Source organism: Oncorhynchus gorbuscha, linkage group LG19, assembly GCF_021184085.1.
Source record: "Oncorhynchus gorbuscha isolate QuinsamMale2020 ecotype Even-year linkage group LG19, OgorEven_v1.0, whole genome shotgun sequence".
In the NCBI taxonomy this organism is placed as follows: Eukaryota; Metazoa; Chordata; class Actinopteri; order Salmoniformes; family Salmonidae; genus Oncorhynchus; species Oncorhynchus gorbuscha.
This window is the reverse complement of record NC_060191.1, coordinates 50,323,199-50,340,389: the sequence shown is the minus strand read 5'-3', so window position 1 is coordinate 50,340,389 and position 17,191 is coordinate 50,323,199. Positions and strand designations below refer to the sequence as shown.

Here is a 17,191-nt window from a genome sequence, read left to right as displayed (position 1 = left end):
AAGGCTTTTAAAACCTCAAATACACTACAAGTTGCAGGAATTGTAGGAAATTTCTGCAAAAGGGTGATCAAATGAAGATCCTACATCTGTATTAGGGAAATCTAATTTGATCAATTAGTAAGTCAATTGACCCCATGTTGCAGTAGGCCTATCCACGAAGATAACTTGTCCCATGTCATCAAATAAAATCAGTGTTTGAGGGACTGAAAAAACACCATGATCGATGCATGTGTTGAACTGACAGTATTTATGTAAAACACACATATTGCAAACCTTGCAGAGGCAGGTTTAATTCTATCCAGCCCAGGATAGGGTTTTAATGTCAGTGATATGGAAGACCCAGGGAAATTAATCATCAGCATTGACTTAGTGACGTTAATTAATCTTTTATTTGACTAAAATCAAAAATACCATAGAAATGTGGGACTATTTGAAAGGTTTATCTTGTGATATGAGAAGCATCTTCACCATATAATCAAGACAGGTACACAATTTACATATTTACTGTAAACTTTCCAAGAGCCTTGGCATCATCTTCCATGGACGCAATGCCAAACATTTGAGTGAGTTTGACAGAAGCACCACAGCGACATCTTGTGGAGGAGAAACAACAGTGACCCGGAAGATCCGTCACACACGGTCACTGCCGACGACTTCTTTCTGTCACAGACCAATGTTATCAAGATGGCGTTACGGCCAGGATCTGGGGGAGGTGGCAGGTACTTATTTTCTGTCTGTATAAATATATAAGAAACGAGTCAATTATTTGTCTCACGATATTCTGCACTTGACAGCTGCGGTTTAAAAACTACACACGGAATAGCGAGTGAAGAATGAGCGTTGCAATACGTTAGGCGAGGCAGGCTAGCCATACAGCTAATAATGCTAGATGCCTAAGTTAGCTAGATATCATAGGAATGCAGCTTTTTAGTGAAGTGCTAACGGTTAGATGTATTGTCACATCTTTGCTGGTTGTCGAATAATAATAACAAATAATGTGTTATAGTTTATATAAAGCGTATTTGCAGCACAGTAATGTAGTTAGCTGACTAGCCATCCAGCTAACGTTAGCGAGTAGCTAGATCAGCTGAGTTGTCAGATGTTGTTTGCTAGCTAACGCTAGTTGCTTGTGCGAACAGCCCAGGTATGGATTGGCAGGCTAAGAGGATTCGATACTTCAACACACTGTCATCTTTAGGTTGTTGGATTGAGCTGACTAGCTAGCGAGCTAACATAGCCCGAGCTAATAAGGACGGTAGCAACTAACGTTACGTCAGAGTATCCACACTGCACACATTCTCCCCAACCTCCTTCAATGGTGTTGGTGCTTTCAAGACAACTGGGAACTTGTAAAAAACTGAGGTCAAATCATGCTAATATCCCATAAGATGTTATCCCCTAAACATTCAAGCACTAAAGCAGCTAACCTGTGCTGCCATGGTGAATCTTCCTGGACAAAGCTGATGTCTGATCAGGTGTTGGATGACATCATGAAGCAAGCTGCCATGCCCTCATTCTTTCAGTGGCCAAATCTAGGCTTGATCATGATCTCAACACACATGCATATAACCTAGATCTCGTTTTTGCCCCCATGAAAGATCCTCTCTGCTTAGACTAAAAGTACTTTTGCTTCTGGTCTGATGTCATTATAATACAACTATTGTAGTTCAGTCAGTCAGATCTATCAGTCATGTCTTAACAATAGAACCGCTATAGGCCAACGGCCACTGACGTTTGATTTTGTAAGTGAAACAAATTGGCCCAAAAGGAATGCAAGGTCCTGAGCCTTCCCTAACTTTTCCTAAATGTTTATATTTTACATTGCTCATTTGTTAGGATTTTAAAATCACAAACAGACAAGTATTTAGAGACTTTTCCCCCGTTTTATCCTCCACCTATTTCCAACTTAACCCACGCGACAATGCGCTGTAGAACGTTGTTACCCAGCCAGGCGCTAATGAGTCTCTCTCTCACTGAATGAATGGCAATTGTGCACATTACTTCACTATTGAATTTAAATCAGCGTTGACGCTTATGTTTATAGCAAAACACTTGACCAGACTCCTTGCGGGTTGATATTATTTTCTTTTACATTTACTTTGTAAAAATAAGCTGTTACAGGACTGTTTTATTTACTACAACTCTATTACTAAACATGCTACGTCGTTGCAGCTGGCCTTTAGAATAATGAAAAACATATCCTTGACTCGTGAGTTGATGAGCAAAGGGAAGCAAACAATGCCAACCCACTGAATGAATGCCAACCCACTGAATGAATGCCAACCCACTGAATGAATGCCAAATGGATGAATGGGATATACTTGTGCAAGTTACTTAACAATCAAATGTAAATTCGGCCCAACTGAATGATGAGGGTGAAGAGGCTGATTTCATTTAGAACAACAATAGTATAATGATGAGTTTGTTATGCCTTTTTATCACCGTTAATCATTTGACCGCACGCCTTGCGGATTCATACCATTCTCTTTTACGTTTTAATTTGTAAAAACAAGCTGTCAACTGACTGTTTTATTTACTATAACTCTATTACTAATCACATTTATTGTACTGGAAACGAAAACATCAGGCCTTTAGAATAATGCAAAACATATAATTGACTATCCAAGTGGATGAGCAAAGTGAAACAAACGATGCCAGTCAGCCAGATGCAAGGAAAGGAGGATCACTATCAAATCCTCATTCAGAGTCACATGCAGGTAACATGTTTTGATGTCTATATCTATACTTACCTTTGTCAAATTACTCTCAATTCAAGAGATACAGCACTATTTACAAATTTGACTTTTTCCAATAATATTTGCGCTGTCCATGCGTTCATGTATAATGGAGTCCATATATAATGGAGTCCATGTATAATGGAGTCCTTTGTGATGGACTTGAACTAGTGGCTTTTCGTTTTTTTCTTAGAGCCTAAAGTAACACAAACGAATGAAAATGCTATTATGTTCTTTTGAAATAATTGTTTTTTAGTTTTCTAATGTGACCTAAAACCTTTATGAACAACCAAATTGTTATTCTTCCGATAACATTATATGAAATGTATTTATTAGAATGTTAGAATATTAATGTGTCGAAAATGTACTTTAGGCTCATGTTTTTTTTTATTGTTATATTTTTACATGGATATATTTACACAAATATTTATTAATGCAATTCATGCTTTACAATTGTTTATGCGCTGTTTATCAAGTCTAGGTGCTTATGTTTGCGCACCTTGCGGGTTGATGTGAATCTGATGATTATGCTAAAGCGGATGGCCGGCAACGTTCTCAACTTTCTCTAGTGGGTACTTATAGGCTGAAAGGCCAGGCGGTTATCGTGTTAAACCTGAGCTGCTGTAGTGAAATAAAGCCTTTGCTTTAAATCTCCTCTCAGTTTTTAGCGATTGATGTAAAGGTCTATGAGAAATGGTGAATATTTAGTAAAGTCGTGAGTCCTGCATGAGCCTGTTGATATTGGTGAAGCAGCAGCTCGTCCTACATTGGACTTGAAAAGGCTATCCTCATTACTTTTTCATCAGCAGCTTGGGCCTGAGCTGAGCAGTGTGAATAATGAATGTCTGCCTGCAACGTGCCTATGGACCCGACCAGATACGGATACTGATGCTGGGGAAACCAAATATCTTTAGATTAGGCTGGGCCTACAGATTAGATTGGCAAGAGTAGCCTATCTCATATATGGTCTCATTGAAAATAACAGGTGATGTTTGTCTCTGACTAACAAACGTTCTGGAGAAATTTCTTGTCCTGGCATTGGTGTACTTTAAGACCATTGGTGGGGGTCAGATATAGGTGAAGTGCTGATTTAGAGTGCTGAGCAGCTGTACAAACTCCCAACTGAACTCATCTATATTGAAAGCTAAGATCTGTAGAGAATAATGTTTTTCTGGTTCTGTTGGTATATTTCAGGCCTCTCCCCCTTCTCTGTTAATAAGCTGTCTACACCCAACGGGCTGGCTAGTGGTCTCAGATCAGCGAACGTGATCGGGGCTAGCTATGCATAGCCCTGCTGGGTATGTGTGACTGTGTTAGTGTGTGGTGAAGGCTCTGCGATGTGGTGGACATACTACTTGATGACAATGTTACACACTGAACCAGGGACGGGGAGCAGGCAGGCGCTGTGCTGGCAACCTAGCCTGAAATGAATGAGAAACATCCTGATCCCAGGCTGTCAACAGTAGCCAGAGGCGTGAGTCTACTCTTCACTGGCCCTGCTGCCTGGCATAGCACTCTGAGGATGTGTCACAAATGGCACCCTATTACTTATGTAATGCACTACTTTTGACCAGAAAGTCTCACATCATGGGACTAGCACTCCGCTTTGGGCTCCCGAGTGGCGCAGCTGTCTAAGGCACTGCATCTCAGTGCTAGAGGCGTCACGACAGACTGGTTCCTGGTTCTAATCCAGTAACAACTGGCCATGATTTGGAGTCCCATAGGGTGGCGTACAATTGGCCCGGGTTTGGCTGGGGTAAGCCGTCATTGTAAATAAGAATTTGTTCTTAACCTCTTGCTCCTACCTGACACGCAGGCGTCCCATCTAGACATCTGGAAATGCAAATGCGCTACGCTAAATGCTAATAGTACTAGTTAAAACTCAAACGTTCATTAAAATACACATGCAGGGTATTGAATTAAAGCTACACTCGTTGTGAATCCAGGAAACAAGTCAGATTTTTTAAATGCTTTTCGGCGAAAGTATGAGAAGCTATTATCTGATAGCATGTAACACCCCAAAAGACCCGCAGGGGACGTAAACAAAATAATTAGCATAGTCGTCGCTACACAAACCGCACAAATAAAATATAAAACATTCATTACCTTTGACCATCTTCTTTGTTGGCACTCCTAGATGTCCCATAATCACTATTGGGTCTTTTTTTTCGATTAAATCGGTCCAAATATAGCCTAGATATCGATCTATGAAGACTGTGTGATAAACGGAAAAAAATAGCGTCTTGTAACGTCATTTTTTTAAATTAAAAAAGTCGACGATAAACTTTCACAAAACACTTCGAAATACTTTTATAATGCAACTTTAGGTATTAGTAAACGTTAATAAGCGATCAAATTGATCACGAGGCGAAGTATATTCTTTAGCTGTCCGTCTGGAAATAATGTCCGGGTAAATCTCAACCAAAATATCCGGTCGGAGACTTGAACAAATGGCTTGTCTCTTCTTCGTTTGACCAAGAAACAAAGCCTAGGCAAATGACAAGACTGTTGACATCGTGTGGAAGCTGTAGGTATTGCAACCTCAGCCCCATTTATTGTGGTTCGCCTTTATCAATGGGTTGAAGTGGCGGATGGATATATATTTCAATTTTCAGTGATCAGATTTTCCTGCGCTTTTCGATGAAACACACGTTCTGTTATAGTCACAGCCGTGATTTAACCAGTTTTATAAACGTCTGAGTGTTTTCTATCCACACATACTAATCATATGCATATACTATATTCCTGGCATGAGCAGCAGGGTGCTGAAATGTTGCGCGATTTTTAACAGAATGTTCGAAAAAGTAGGGGGTAGGAGTAACAGGTTAACTGACTTGCCTAGTTTAAATAAAGGTTAATTAACCTTTCTAGCGCTCAACAACATTCCACTGAAAAGGCAGTGTGCGAAATTCAAAAATATGTTTTAGAAATATGTAACTTTGAAGTCCTATACAGCAAATGAAAGATAAACATCTTGTTAATCTACCCAGCGTGTCCGATTTAAAAAAATGCTTTTCAGCTAATGCACAACAAATGATTATGTTAGGTCAGAGGCAAGTCACAAAAACACACAGCCATTTTCCCAGCCAAAGATATGAGTCACAAAAAGCAGAAATATAGATAAAATTCATCACTAGCCTTTGATGATCTTCATCAGATGACAGTCATAGGACATCATGTTACACAATACATGTATGTTTTGTTCAATAACGTGCATATTTATATCCCAAAATCTCCTTTTACATTGGCGTGTTATGTGCAGTAACGTTTTGATTCCAAAACATCCAGTGATTTTAGCAGAAATACTCATAATAAACATTGGTAAAAGATACTAGTGTTATTCACATAATTAAAGACTTCTCCTTAATGCAACCGCTGTGTCAGATTTGTAAAAAAACTTTAGAATCTGAGAACGGCGCTCAGAACCCAAAACAGCCAGAGTAAAAGCAGCCATTTTGGAATCAACAAAGTTAGAAACAACACCATAAATATTCACTTACCTTTGATGATCTTCATCAGAAGGCACTCCCAGGAATCCCAGTTCGACAATAAATGACTGATCTGTTCCATGAAGTTCCATCATTTATGTCCAAATAGCCACTTGTTGTTAGCGTTTAAGGCTCATATGAGGAGTTCATTGATGTTGAAAGATCAGTACTTTTGTTTAAATTCATTACCAGAGTGAAAAGGAGAAAGCACGTTAGGTCTAATGATACACATGGCTCTGGTAGGCTAGTTACTGTGGTAGAAGCACCTTTATGCATGTGACACGGCCCAAGCCTTATATTAGCCCAACAATGTTGGTTGTATCAATGAACACAGGCCTTGTACAATGCAATGGCCTATACAGAGTCCACAGCTGGTATCACTGGCACTGCTGATCTCACTCTGGGTTAATCTGCACTGTTGTTCCAGGGGGTTTCATTTGCTGTGGTTGCGTAGCATAGCGCTGCTATGAAAGCTCTGTAAAGCTACATGCTAAATCTGAGGGAGAACAGATGTGAGCCAGAATGTCTCATTCCACATCAAGCCCAGGTTATGGGAAAGGATCCTGGTATTGTTAATGCATTGTATTATTCAATTTGTAAACAAAGGAATACTGTTTTCTTCTCTTTTCAAAATATAATTATATGATTCTGGCATCCTAAAATAGAAAAACAGTTTTTTGTCTCGTTTGGCATTTTGGTACCTCTGGGAAAGGATTATTTTGACAAGATGGAGAAAAAACAGCTTGCAAGTGCTATCTGGATGGATTCATGGATTTGAAATGGCAGTTGTAAAGTGAAGCTCTAAGGTCCAGTGTACTGCTCTGTAGGATGGACTGGGCTAGTGGGCTTACCTGGGTATTAGTAGTCTCTCTGGATTTTCAGGTGTTATGATGGGCAGCAGGTAGACTAAAGCTGTCTGCTTGCATCCTCATCCATCTCTTTTCTCCTCCAGCATCAGTAGGTCCATAGAGCTAGTGAGAGGAGGAGTCAGACAAGAAGCAGACTGCATCAACGTTCCAAGCTGGCCTTGTTGACTCGTTATCCCTCTCTCTTACCTAGTTCTCTGACACGGTCTGTTTTTAGAATCTAGTCTATCTTTTGTGTTTCTATAGATATATACGTTTCTATAGATTCCTGCTCGTCTCCATTTCCCTGCCGTGTCCCGATCTAGACAGATTCTCCATCAATTACAGCACATGAAACGACCACTGACGTGCATTCCATTAAAATCTTTGTCTAGCTGTTATTACTTTACCACTATGGAACATTACAGAGCATGGATATGCTTGGAGAAGCATTCCAGAACGACTGTTTTCAGACGAGCTCATTCCCTGATCGATAAATGTTCTTCTGAGCCACAGCAAAGGGTTATTGGATAGATTTTTCTTCCTGCCTGTCAGGTTTAGTGTTTGCGGTCAATGCAATATTTATTCATGCATTCCCTGGAAAGCAGTGAGCTAGAACAATAAGGGCCACACTGGATTCAAGTCCAGGCTTGCCTAGCCGAACAGACAAAGGGAGGCTAGGTATTGCCACATCACCATACAGCATGCTTATTGTTTTACTTTCTCTCCGTGCCATTGTAAGGAAATCATATCCAATCTCCAGTTTTGATAATTCTTTGTGATGTGAATGATGTCTCCTTTGTTAAAATGATAGCTATTGTGTCACATTGTTTAAAGTCTGACAAATTATTGGTGTGAACTTATAATGATCCATTTGCTGAATGGTTTTCGATGAATAGTCCAAACTTTCCTACTTTTATGTGATAGCCTATTGTGAGAGAGTTGAATGATTTCAGCCTAGATGTTCTCCATTAGTCTTGCCTTTAGGCTAGTCTCTAGCTGTGTTATTGACCTGTGTTTTTCCTTCTCTCCTGCAGTTTTATTTATCCTATTGGAGGGGGCCTGGGACCGCCACAAGGTGAGTCATCCTGCAGGCTATGTCCCACATGGCACCCTATTCCCTATTTAGTGCAGTACTTTTGACCAGTTGTGCACTATATAGGGAATAGTGTGCCATTTGTGACGTGTCCTGTCAGTCAGCGCTACTTTTCCAAATCTCCCCGGGCACTTCACTCTCTTATGTGCCCTGGTTTCTTGAGACGTTTTTGGATTCAGTAAATAGGCCTAACCAATAACTCATAATGATGTTTATCAGAGTAAAGTCAGTTCAGAGGTGCAGTCTGCGCTATCAACAACAACATCAGTCAAATACAATACATAGGCCCTAGGTTTATGTCCTATCTGTTTGTAATAGTTTATTAGGTAATTGGGATATTTGATCATCTCACAATGTGATAGTAAGCTCTGGAATTGACCTTGATGACTTAACAATACTAAGCGTTGGTCATTACCCATGACAACTCTCTGGTATCATGTAGCTTATGTTGTAGCTGTTTTATGTATAGGGTGTTTGTTGAGTTTACAATGACACTCTTCATAAACAAACTAGGGCTGGGCAATTCACAAGATATATCTTGATTTACAAAATCATTTTTGTCTCTAAATAAGCATTGTTGTACAATTAAAGGTAAAATAAACTGCATTTAAAACAGTCAGCAATAATCTAATGAATTCAGGACTAAATATAATCCTTCCACAACCATAAGACCCTCTAATAATTACGTTTATTTGATTGAAATAGTTTAACTTGCTTTTTGTTGCAATAATCACTTTTCTGGCTTTCAAGTCTGTCTATGAAAATGCAATTTTTGGTTATAAATTTAACTGCAATATACACAATGCGTATTGACCAATAATGACTGACTTCTTGTAGCAGGTATTAGGCTATAGAGAATGAACACAGGTCTCATCAACAACCTCTCAAGCCCTCGTGCTAGTGATGAGCCAGCTAATCTTTAGATTTCAAGTTTAGACAACTCGAATCTATTTGCTAGCTAACAAAGTTGAACAGTGGAATTGTTATTAACTCACCCTTCTGTCTGTCTCCAACTGTTTGAACAGCATGCTAGCCTGTCCACTTTGTTCAGATGTTGAAATCAACTGGTCTACCTTATTTCTGTGTTATGCTTATTGCACATCTATAAAACACAGACTAGACAGATAGTATAACTGTCGTTGGCTATAATGCTGCTACCGGTACGTGGTACCAATGCCGCGTTGCGACAACCTGAGCATTCATTTTCCAGAATCAATTTTCATTGATCATCTCGTTTTAGTAGTGTCTGCTCATCGCACAATTTGAGTAGTTGAGACATAAAAAGCATAGAATTTGAAAAGCTATACAGATCTCTGGTGTAAATGGGGAAGGTGCACACAGCACAGAGGAGTGAAAGAGAGGAGACTAAATATACAACATGAGAACAAGCTTATAAACACGAAAAATCATAGAACCTCGATTCTTGCGATACAGGCATTTGGAATATCGTGCAAAAACATAAAACACACACACACACTTGTGGCAGTGTTAGGGGTCCTTAGATGTTTCAATAGGCATCAGAATGCATGCAGCACTTTGTTTGGATGAGCCATAACCCATTATTCAGCCTGGTTGGGGCGTTATATGGTAAATCATGTGGAGGCTCCAGGAGGACTGTCAGCCAGAGCATCTGTGCAAACAAACACACTCTCTCTAGTTCTATTCCCTAATACTCCTCTGTTTTGCTCTGAGCTGTTACAGCACTCTACTCACACAGGCAAAACAGATTGGGTTGTTGCTGAGCTTCTGTTTACTCTTCCCTGTCCAGGAAATGTGTTTGCAATAATAATTCACTGCACAATGTACATCTCGTCTATGTCCAATAACACACTCCAGTCCAGTTGGGCCAACTCTACTTATATTGTCCTCCTTGACAGTACATGGTCACGCTTTAGTTACTACATGTCATCTTTATGGTTTGCAACAAACCTTTGTCAGTGTAGCCTTTTGTAGTGCTTGTGGTTGACTGTACATGTGTTTTCGTCCAGGCATGATGCCCATACAGCAGCAGCAACAACAGCAGGGTTTCCCTGGTATGGTCCAAGTCCAAATGCAGCCCAACATGCAAGGGATGATGGGAATGAACTTCGGAGTCCAGATGCCTCCTGGTGCCATGCCTATGCAGGTGTGTTGTGTGTGCGTGCACGGGTGTGTGTATTTGAATGCAATGGCCACAACATATTCCTTTCATTACCCTAGAGTGAAAGGTATTCTGTTTTACATTACTGTCTCTTTGGTCCTCTGAGGTATTAAATAAGCCAAAAGAAGAAGGGCAAGACAATCTCTCCTGTAATGCTGCTCTTTATAAGAGAGCAGACTGCCTCAAGCTACCGCTCTCATTCAGGCTAGACATTTAGAAGAAGGAGCACTTTGCAGGGCATTGCCTCATCCTCACCAATTCCTCTGCCTTTATCTCTCTTTCATTCAGGCTAGACATTTAGAAGAAGGAGCACTTTGCAGGGCATTGCCTCATCCTCACCAAATCCTCTGCCTTTATCTCTCTTTCATTCAGGCTAGACATTTAGAAGAAGGAGCACTTTGCAGGGCATTGCCTCATCCTCACCAAATCCCATGCCTTTATTTCTGTCTCTTTGCTCTTTCTTTTATCAAATGACAACTTTTCCTCCATTCACTGCTGAAATGTTAGGACCGCTCTGTGTTGCATAGTGTTAATAGCACACATTATTTCCAGTCTGATTGTACTTATGTAGTGATTTCTGTGTTAGAACAACTTAGAAATGCATTGGTTTCCTGACATTGCGCTGTGATAATAATGCATGAAAGGAATGCTATGAATGCTAACGAGACCTCCGCTTTGTGTGCGTGCGTGTGTGTTCTGTGCAGGGTGGGATGACCATGGGGATGCAGGCCCCTGGGATGCAGTTCATGGGCCAGCCGCAGTTCATGGGCATGAGGGGCCCCGGGCCCCAGTACACTGCCGACATGCAGAAACAGATGGCTGAGGAACACCAGTAAGTCTCTCTCTCTCTCTTTCTCTCTACATGTTGTTCTGTCTGTCTATGTGGTCAGTGTGTGTGTTAGCTGTATGCTCTCTGTGTGTTATGTTGTGTAGGAAGCGTCTGGAGCAGCAGCAGCGGATGCTGGAGGAGGACAGGAAGAGGAGGCAGTTTGAGGAGCAGAAACAGAAGCTGAGGCTGCTGAGCAGCGTCAAACCCAAGGTGAGCCACATCATCATCATGCCTGGCTGCTGCCTCAGTCCTGCCTAGTTCCCACAGTGTGATAAAGACACATGGGGCGCAATTTAGGACGCTTCAATGCTGTCATTCTAGATACACTCCCCTCCTGAGCCCTGCTTTTCCCCATCCACAGGGACAGATGGGGGCGAGTCGGGACGACGCGCTGGAGGCCATCAAAGGCAACCTGGACGGGTTCAGCAGAGATGCCAAGATGCACCCCACGCCATCCTCACACCCCAAGAAGCCAGGTACACTCATCAGTACAGTCATTGTCCTTCACTCTGTGTTTCCTCCTTATCTGTCTTCCAGAAGTCAGGACACAGCTCCACTCCCCTGCTGCCTGACTGAACAGCCTCCCCCGAGATTGATAAGGCTGCCTCTGGGGTGTAGGCAGGCAGACAGACAGATGAGACAGGCAGACAGACAAACAGGCTGGCTATCAACCTATGTGACAGCAGCTGTTGCAAAGGACAGAGCAGCTTGTATCTGCCTCTGTGTCTCCCAAAGATTCTAGCATACTAAGAGAGCAACATAATCTTCTGTTTCTCTGTCACCTTTCACTTTGTTTTAGATCTTCAACTTGACCTACTGTGTGTCTCACTGTCATTATCTTGTGCATTACAGAAAGATGTCTTTTAGCAAACATCAAACTAACCACCGTATTTATTTAGTATTAATTGATCTGACATCCTTAGTTCATATTAACTATGGACATGATCATATTTATTCATTCATATGATGAACATATTCAACAATAATTTGCTTAAGAATCCATGGTACGTTTTCTGATCCTGCACCAACTAGCCTTTGTGTCACTGCTATAGCACTGTGCACTGTGTCCACCTCCCGTCATCGTAGCCTGTGTTGTCTTCCTCCATTTTTACAGACTCATCGCCATCTCACTCTTCTGTCACCTCTCACTCTCCCCCCCCTGCTTTTGATGATGACGAGTTTAGTGACTTTATGCAGGGGCCCGTAGATGCCTCTTCCTCCTTCCCTTCCTCCTCCTCCCTCTTCCCCTCCTCCTCCCAGGTCCATCCCCAGTCTTTAGACCCAGGTCGTAGTCAGAGACCCTCCTTCCCCCCCTCCTCCCAGGCCCATCCCCAGTCTTTAGACCCAGGTCCTGGTCAGAGATCCTCCTCCCAGTCCCTCCCTGCCTCTGTGTCCATTCCTACTGCCACCCAACACTCTACTGGAAACTCCAGCTCTCAATCTGCATTTCAAGGTAACCATTTTTTTGTTTGCATCAACCTCATAAATCAGTGTTCATAATCAACCAATAACACAGTTTGGAAGTTATCACCAGTGCTGCTGATGCGACGATAGGCCATACCGCATCGTGGTGTTGAAAACCCTCTAGCGTCAGACTCGGCTTGTAGTCAGTTTACTGTGTGTAAGCATACAGACGGTACGACAGATGGTCAGATTACTTAAGCCTTTAAGTTAACGCACAATAGAAAGTAAACCATGTGAGTGCCGTACCCAACAACCAGTTCTGTGTTACTGACATTTAGTAAAATAATCCCAGTGGCACATGTATTTGTACCATCCAGTATGGGCTGGGACTGTTAGTGCTCACTCTGGCTGGTAGTGGCCCTGATAAGCCAGTGAGGAAGAGATGGAAGACTCCGACAGACAGTAAACACACCAGGAGGACAGGAGACTTAGGCAGCATCCCAAATGGCACCCTATTCCCTAGTGGAATAGGCAGCGGAAGAGGGTGCTCTTTGAGACGCTGCCGGGCTCTTTGTGTCCCCTCTCTTGTAATCTCCTCGATCATTCCCTGTGTTCTCTGTACGGAGGAGGGAACTAAGGACACATGCCAGCTGAGAGCTGGTACGCACACATCTGTCTCCAATCCTTTAAGGAGTTAATGACCTACTTGTCTCCCATCTATAATAAGCCAATTAGGTGGTAAATACAGTGCCTTGCGAAAGTATTCGGCCCCCTTGAACTTTGCAACCTTTTGCCACATTTCAGGCTTCAAACATAAAGACATAAAACTGTATTTGTTGTGAAGAATCAACAACAAGTGGGACACAATCATGAAGTGGAACGACATTTATTGGATATTTCAAACTTTTTCAACAAATCAAAAACTGAAAAATTGGGCGTGCAAAATTATTCAGCCCCTTTACTTTCAGTGCAGCAAACTCTCTCCAGAAGTTCAGTGAGGATCTCTGAATGATCCAATGTTGACCTAAATGACTAATGATGATAAATACAATCCACCTGTGTGTAATCAAGTCTCCGTATAAATGCACCTGCACTGTGATAGTCTCAGAGGTCCGTTAAAAGCGCAGAGAGCATCATGAAGAACAAGGAACACACCAGGCAGGTCCGATATACTGTTGTGAAGAAGTTTAAAGCCGGATTTGGATACAAAAAGATTTCCCAAGCTTTAAACATCCCAAGGAGCACTGTGCAAGCGTTCAGCTCATACAAGGAGAAGACTGATCAGAGATGCAGCCAAGAGGCCCATGATCACTCTGGATGAACTGCAGAGATCTACAGCTGAGGTGGGAGACTCTGTCCATAGGACAACAATCAGTCGTATATTGCACAAATCTGACCTTTATGGAAGAGTGGCAAGAAGAAAGCCATTTCTTAAAGATATACATAAAAAGTGTTGTTTAAAGTTTGCCACAAGCCACCTGGGAGACACACCAAACATGTGGAAGAAGGTGCTCTGGTCAGATGAAACCAAAATTGAACTTTTTGGCAACAATGCAAAACGTTATGTTTGGCGTAAAAGCAACACAGCTCATCACCCTGAACACACCATCCCCACTGTCAAACATGGTGGTGGCAGCATCATGGTTTGGGCCTGCTTTTCTTCAGCAGGGACAGGGAAGATGGTTAAAATTGATGGGAAGATGGATGGAGCCAAATACAGGATCATTCTGGAAGAAAACCTGATGGAGTCAGAGACTTGGACGGAGATTTGTCTTCCAACAAGACAATGATCCAAAACATAAAGCAAAATCTACAATGGAATGGTTAAAAAAATAAACATATCCAGGTGTTAGAATGGCCAAGTCAAAGTCCAGACCTGAATCCAATCGAGAATCTGTGGAAAGAACTGAAAACTGCTGTTCACAAATGCTCTCCATCCAACCTCACTGAGCTCGAGCTGTTTTGCAAGGAGGAATGGGAAAAAAATTCAGTCTCTCGATGTGCAAAACTGATAGAGACATACCCCAAGCGACTTACAGCTGTAATCGCAGCAAAAGGTGGCGCTACAAAGTATTAACTTAAGGGGGCTGAATAATTTTGCACGCCCAATTTTTCAGTTTTTGATTTGTTAAAAAAGTTTGAAATATCCAATAAATGTCGTTCCACTTCATGATTGTGTCCCACTTGTTGTTGATTCTTCACAAAAAAATACAATTTTATATCCTTATGTTTGAAGCCTGAAATGTGGCAAAAGGTCGCAAAGTTCAAGGGGGCCGAATACTTTCGCAAGGCACTGTACATACTGTAGCTAAAAATGGTCAAACATACAGCCGGATCCGGCCTGCAAGGGGTCCAATCCGGCCCGCAAGGGGTCCAATCCGGCCCGCAAGGGGTCCAATCCCGCCCGCAAGGGGTCCAATCCGGCCCGCAAGGGGTCCAATCCGGCCCGCAGGTGGTTATTATAAAACATATTTTAAAATGACTGAAACCAAATTGAAACACTGTAGAAATGATAATGAACCTACATTCATACAGTTTCTTGTCTGTGTCCTGCTCGCTAATAATCACCAAAATGAAAGCCAGACTGTCAGGGAGCATCGAAAATTCAAAAAACAATGGATAGAGGACTATTTTTTTTCAAATTATCCTACATTTTCAGTGTAACCCTGTGGACCTCGCTGAAGACCGAATGCGGACCCCCGGGCAAAATTAATTTGACTCCCCTACTCTAGCTCTTTGATATACTGCTAGTGCCATCGACCTAGAAACTGATAGGCTAGGCTATCTGTAGCATTCAGTAAGCGGCCAGAAGCTCCACCTAGTTGCAAAAGTTGAACATATTTGTCATGTAATGTGTGAAGCTGCTGATGCACTACAGTTCTACACTCTTACAGTGTCCCTGAGTTTAAATTGGCACATTGAATGACAGCTGTAAAGCAATGATGGTCAGTTTCTGTGAAATCTAAATTCAATATAACTAAGAAACAGGCAGTACGAATGGTTGGGATATCAAGCAGCTATGTTCCTCCTCACCCACTCCTCTAGGCCCGTCCCTGGAAGAGAAACTGTTCTCCTCGTGTGATTTAACGGCTGAAAAGAAGGCCCAGGTTAGCTTTAAGTCCCAGAGGACCCTGGCCCCTTACAGAGCTACAGTCTCGGCCCAGTTTCACTCCAGCACCAAGGCCCGGAACTGGGCTGAGGCTCCTGGGGACCTGAGTTCTGCCTTCACTATAGAAACACCACAACCAGAGGCACCAGCACAGGGGCCCACAGCCCCCTCACCGCAAGCCGACATCCCTCCTCCCCAAACCAGTAGTGACGGTGGTGAGAAAAGAAACCATTTCTTAACAGTCTCTCTCTCTGCCTTCGTTCACTGCAGTATTAACACAGTCAACGCAGAGCATGGGGCCTATCTATTTTTTCACTCTCCACTCAAGCTTATGGCCGAATGCCCCCGATTCCTCTCTTATTTTTCAGCAAACACTTCAACGTTGACTGATAAGACTTCAGAAAATGTGATTTTACTGTTTCTAACCCCGATACTTCTCTTGATTTTTCAATCTGTAATGGAAATCATACTAACCACCTCTGGGCTCACAGATTGGTTTGGCAAAGCCTGAAAGCTTTTGATGTCATTTATCCTGTTTTGTATGAGTCACTCATAGGGACTAGAGTGTCCCATCTCTGCCTCCTTGGGTAACTGCTTCGGGACTCCTATATAGCTGAGGAATCGTTCTGCTGGGTCTTTTCTCCATCCAGATCTCATTAGGCCTGTCTCACGCTAGCCTGCACAATGTGGAGATCCCCTGGAGGAATACCTGCCTGCTGACTAAATAATTCTCTGTCTGTTCTTCTACTGGGGATCACTTTCCTAAAGATGAACCTCTCTTGCTCTGGCTGTGTCCCAAATGGCCCCCTGTTTTCTATATAGTGTACTACTTTTGACCATAGGGCCCTGTAGGTAATGGGTGTCATTTGATGCAGTCATAGAGAGACTGGTGCATGCTGCACCAGGTTTAACACGGATGAGATGCTACGCTTGGATTGACCCGTTCCTACTGGGGTCCCCTGGGTTTAGACCTGGGGCTTCATTCTTATTCTGCATGCCACTCTGCTACTGCTGCTGTCTATTTGGTTTGTTTGTTGGTCTTTTTCCTCAGTCGCTTGCTGTCTGTCATTCAAGGCAATGTAGAGGCTCCTCATCAGAGACTGGGTGAACTGTGATAGAGTTATTTAAGTGTCTGAGATGATTGAGCTGGTCTGATGAGGGGATGATGTAGCCAAGTAGCTGCTTGAGTCAACATTTGTCATTTTGACGTACTAGTCTAATGCATCCATTAAGGCATCTTCATCTCTGAATGCACCTTATTCAGTGTGTTTTAGGAGCTGCTTTTACACCTGCTGAATCAGTAACTCCACCTTAGTACATTCATGAAAAAATGACCTCATGGTTACACAGAATATTTAGCTCAATGTCACTATGAATTAAAGAGAGAGGCTCATTTATTTGTTTGATAACCCAAATCCAACCCTCTCTTCCCCCTCAGGAGCTGTCGGAGTAGTTGGTTCTGGTACAAGGACACATGAATAGTTGTATGAAGCTTAGGGTGTGGAATCCCAAATGGCACCCTCTTCCCGTTATAGTGCACTCCTT

At 42.3% G+C, this 17,191-nt stretch overlaps 1 protein-coding gene across 10 annotated transcripts in view; it reads left to right on the top strand.

Moving 5' to 3' along the window:
- The first annotated feature begins 615 nt into the window (after positions 1 to 615).
- Positions 616 to 17,191, top strand: part of LOC124006292 (synergin gamma-like) — a 42,326-nt gene continuing 25,750 nt past the window's right edge. For 5 of the 10 annotated variants that reach the window (XM_046316213.1, XM_046316216.1, XM_046316215.1 and 2 more), the window contains exons 1-8: positions 616 to 719; positions 8,106 to 8,146; positions 10,153 to 10,289; positions 11,009 to 11,136; positions 11,238 to 11,343; positions 11,495 to 11,609; positions 12,248 to 12,586; positions 15,583 to 15,861. In XM_046316213.1, coding sequence (XP_046172169.1) covers positions 685 to 719; positions 8,106 to 8,146; positions 10,153 to 10,289; positions 11,009 to 11,136; positions 11,238 to 11,343; positions 11,495 to 11,609; positions 12,248 to 12,586; positions 15,583 to 15,861 — 1,180 coding nt within the window. In that variant the 5' untranslated portion in view covers positions 616 to 684. The remainder of the gene's footprint in view (positions 720 to 8,105; positions 8,147 to 10,152; positions 10,290 to 11,008; positions 11,137 to 11,237; positions 11,344 to 11,494; positions 11,610 to 12,247; positions 12,587 to 15,582; positions 15,862 to 17,191) is intronic. The other 5 variants (XM_046316222.1, XM_046316221.1, XM_046316219.1 and 2 more) reach the window with 2 other exon arrangements.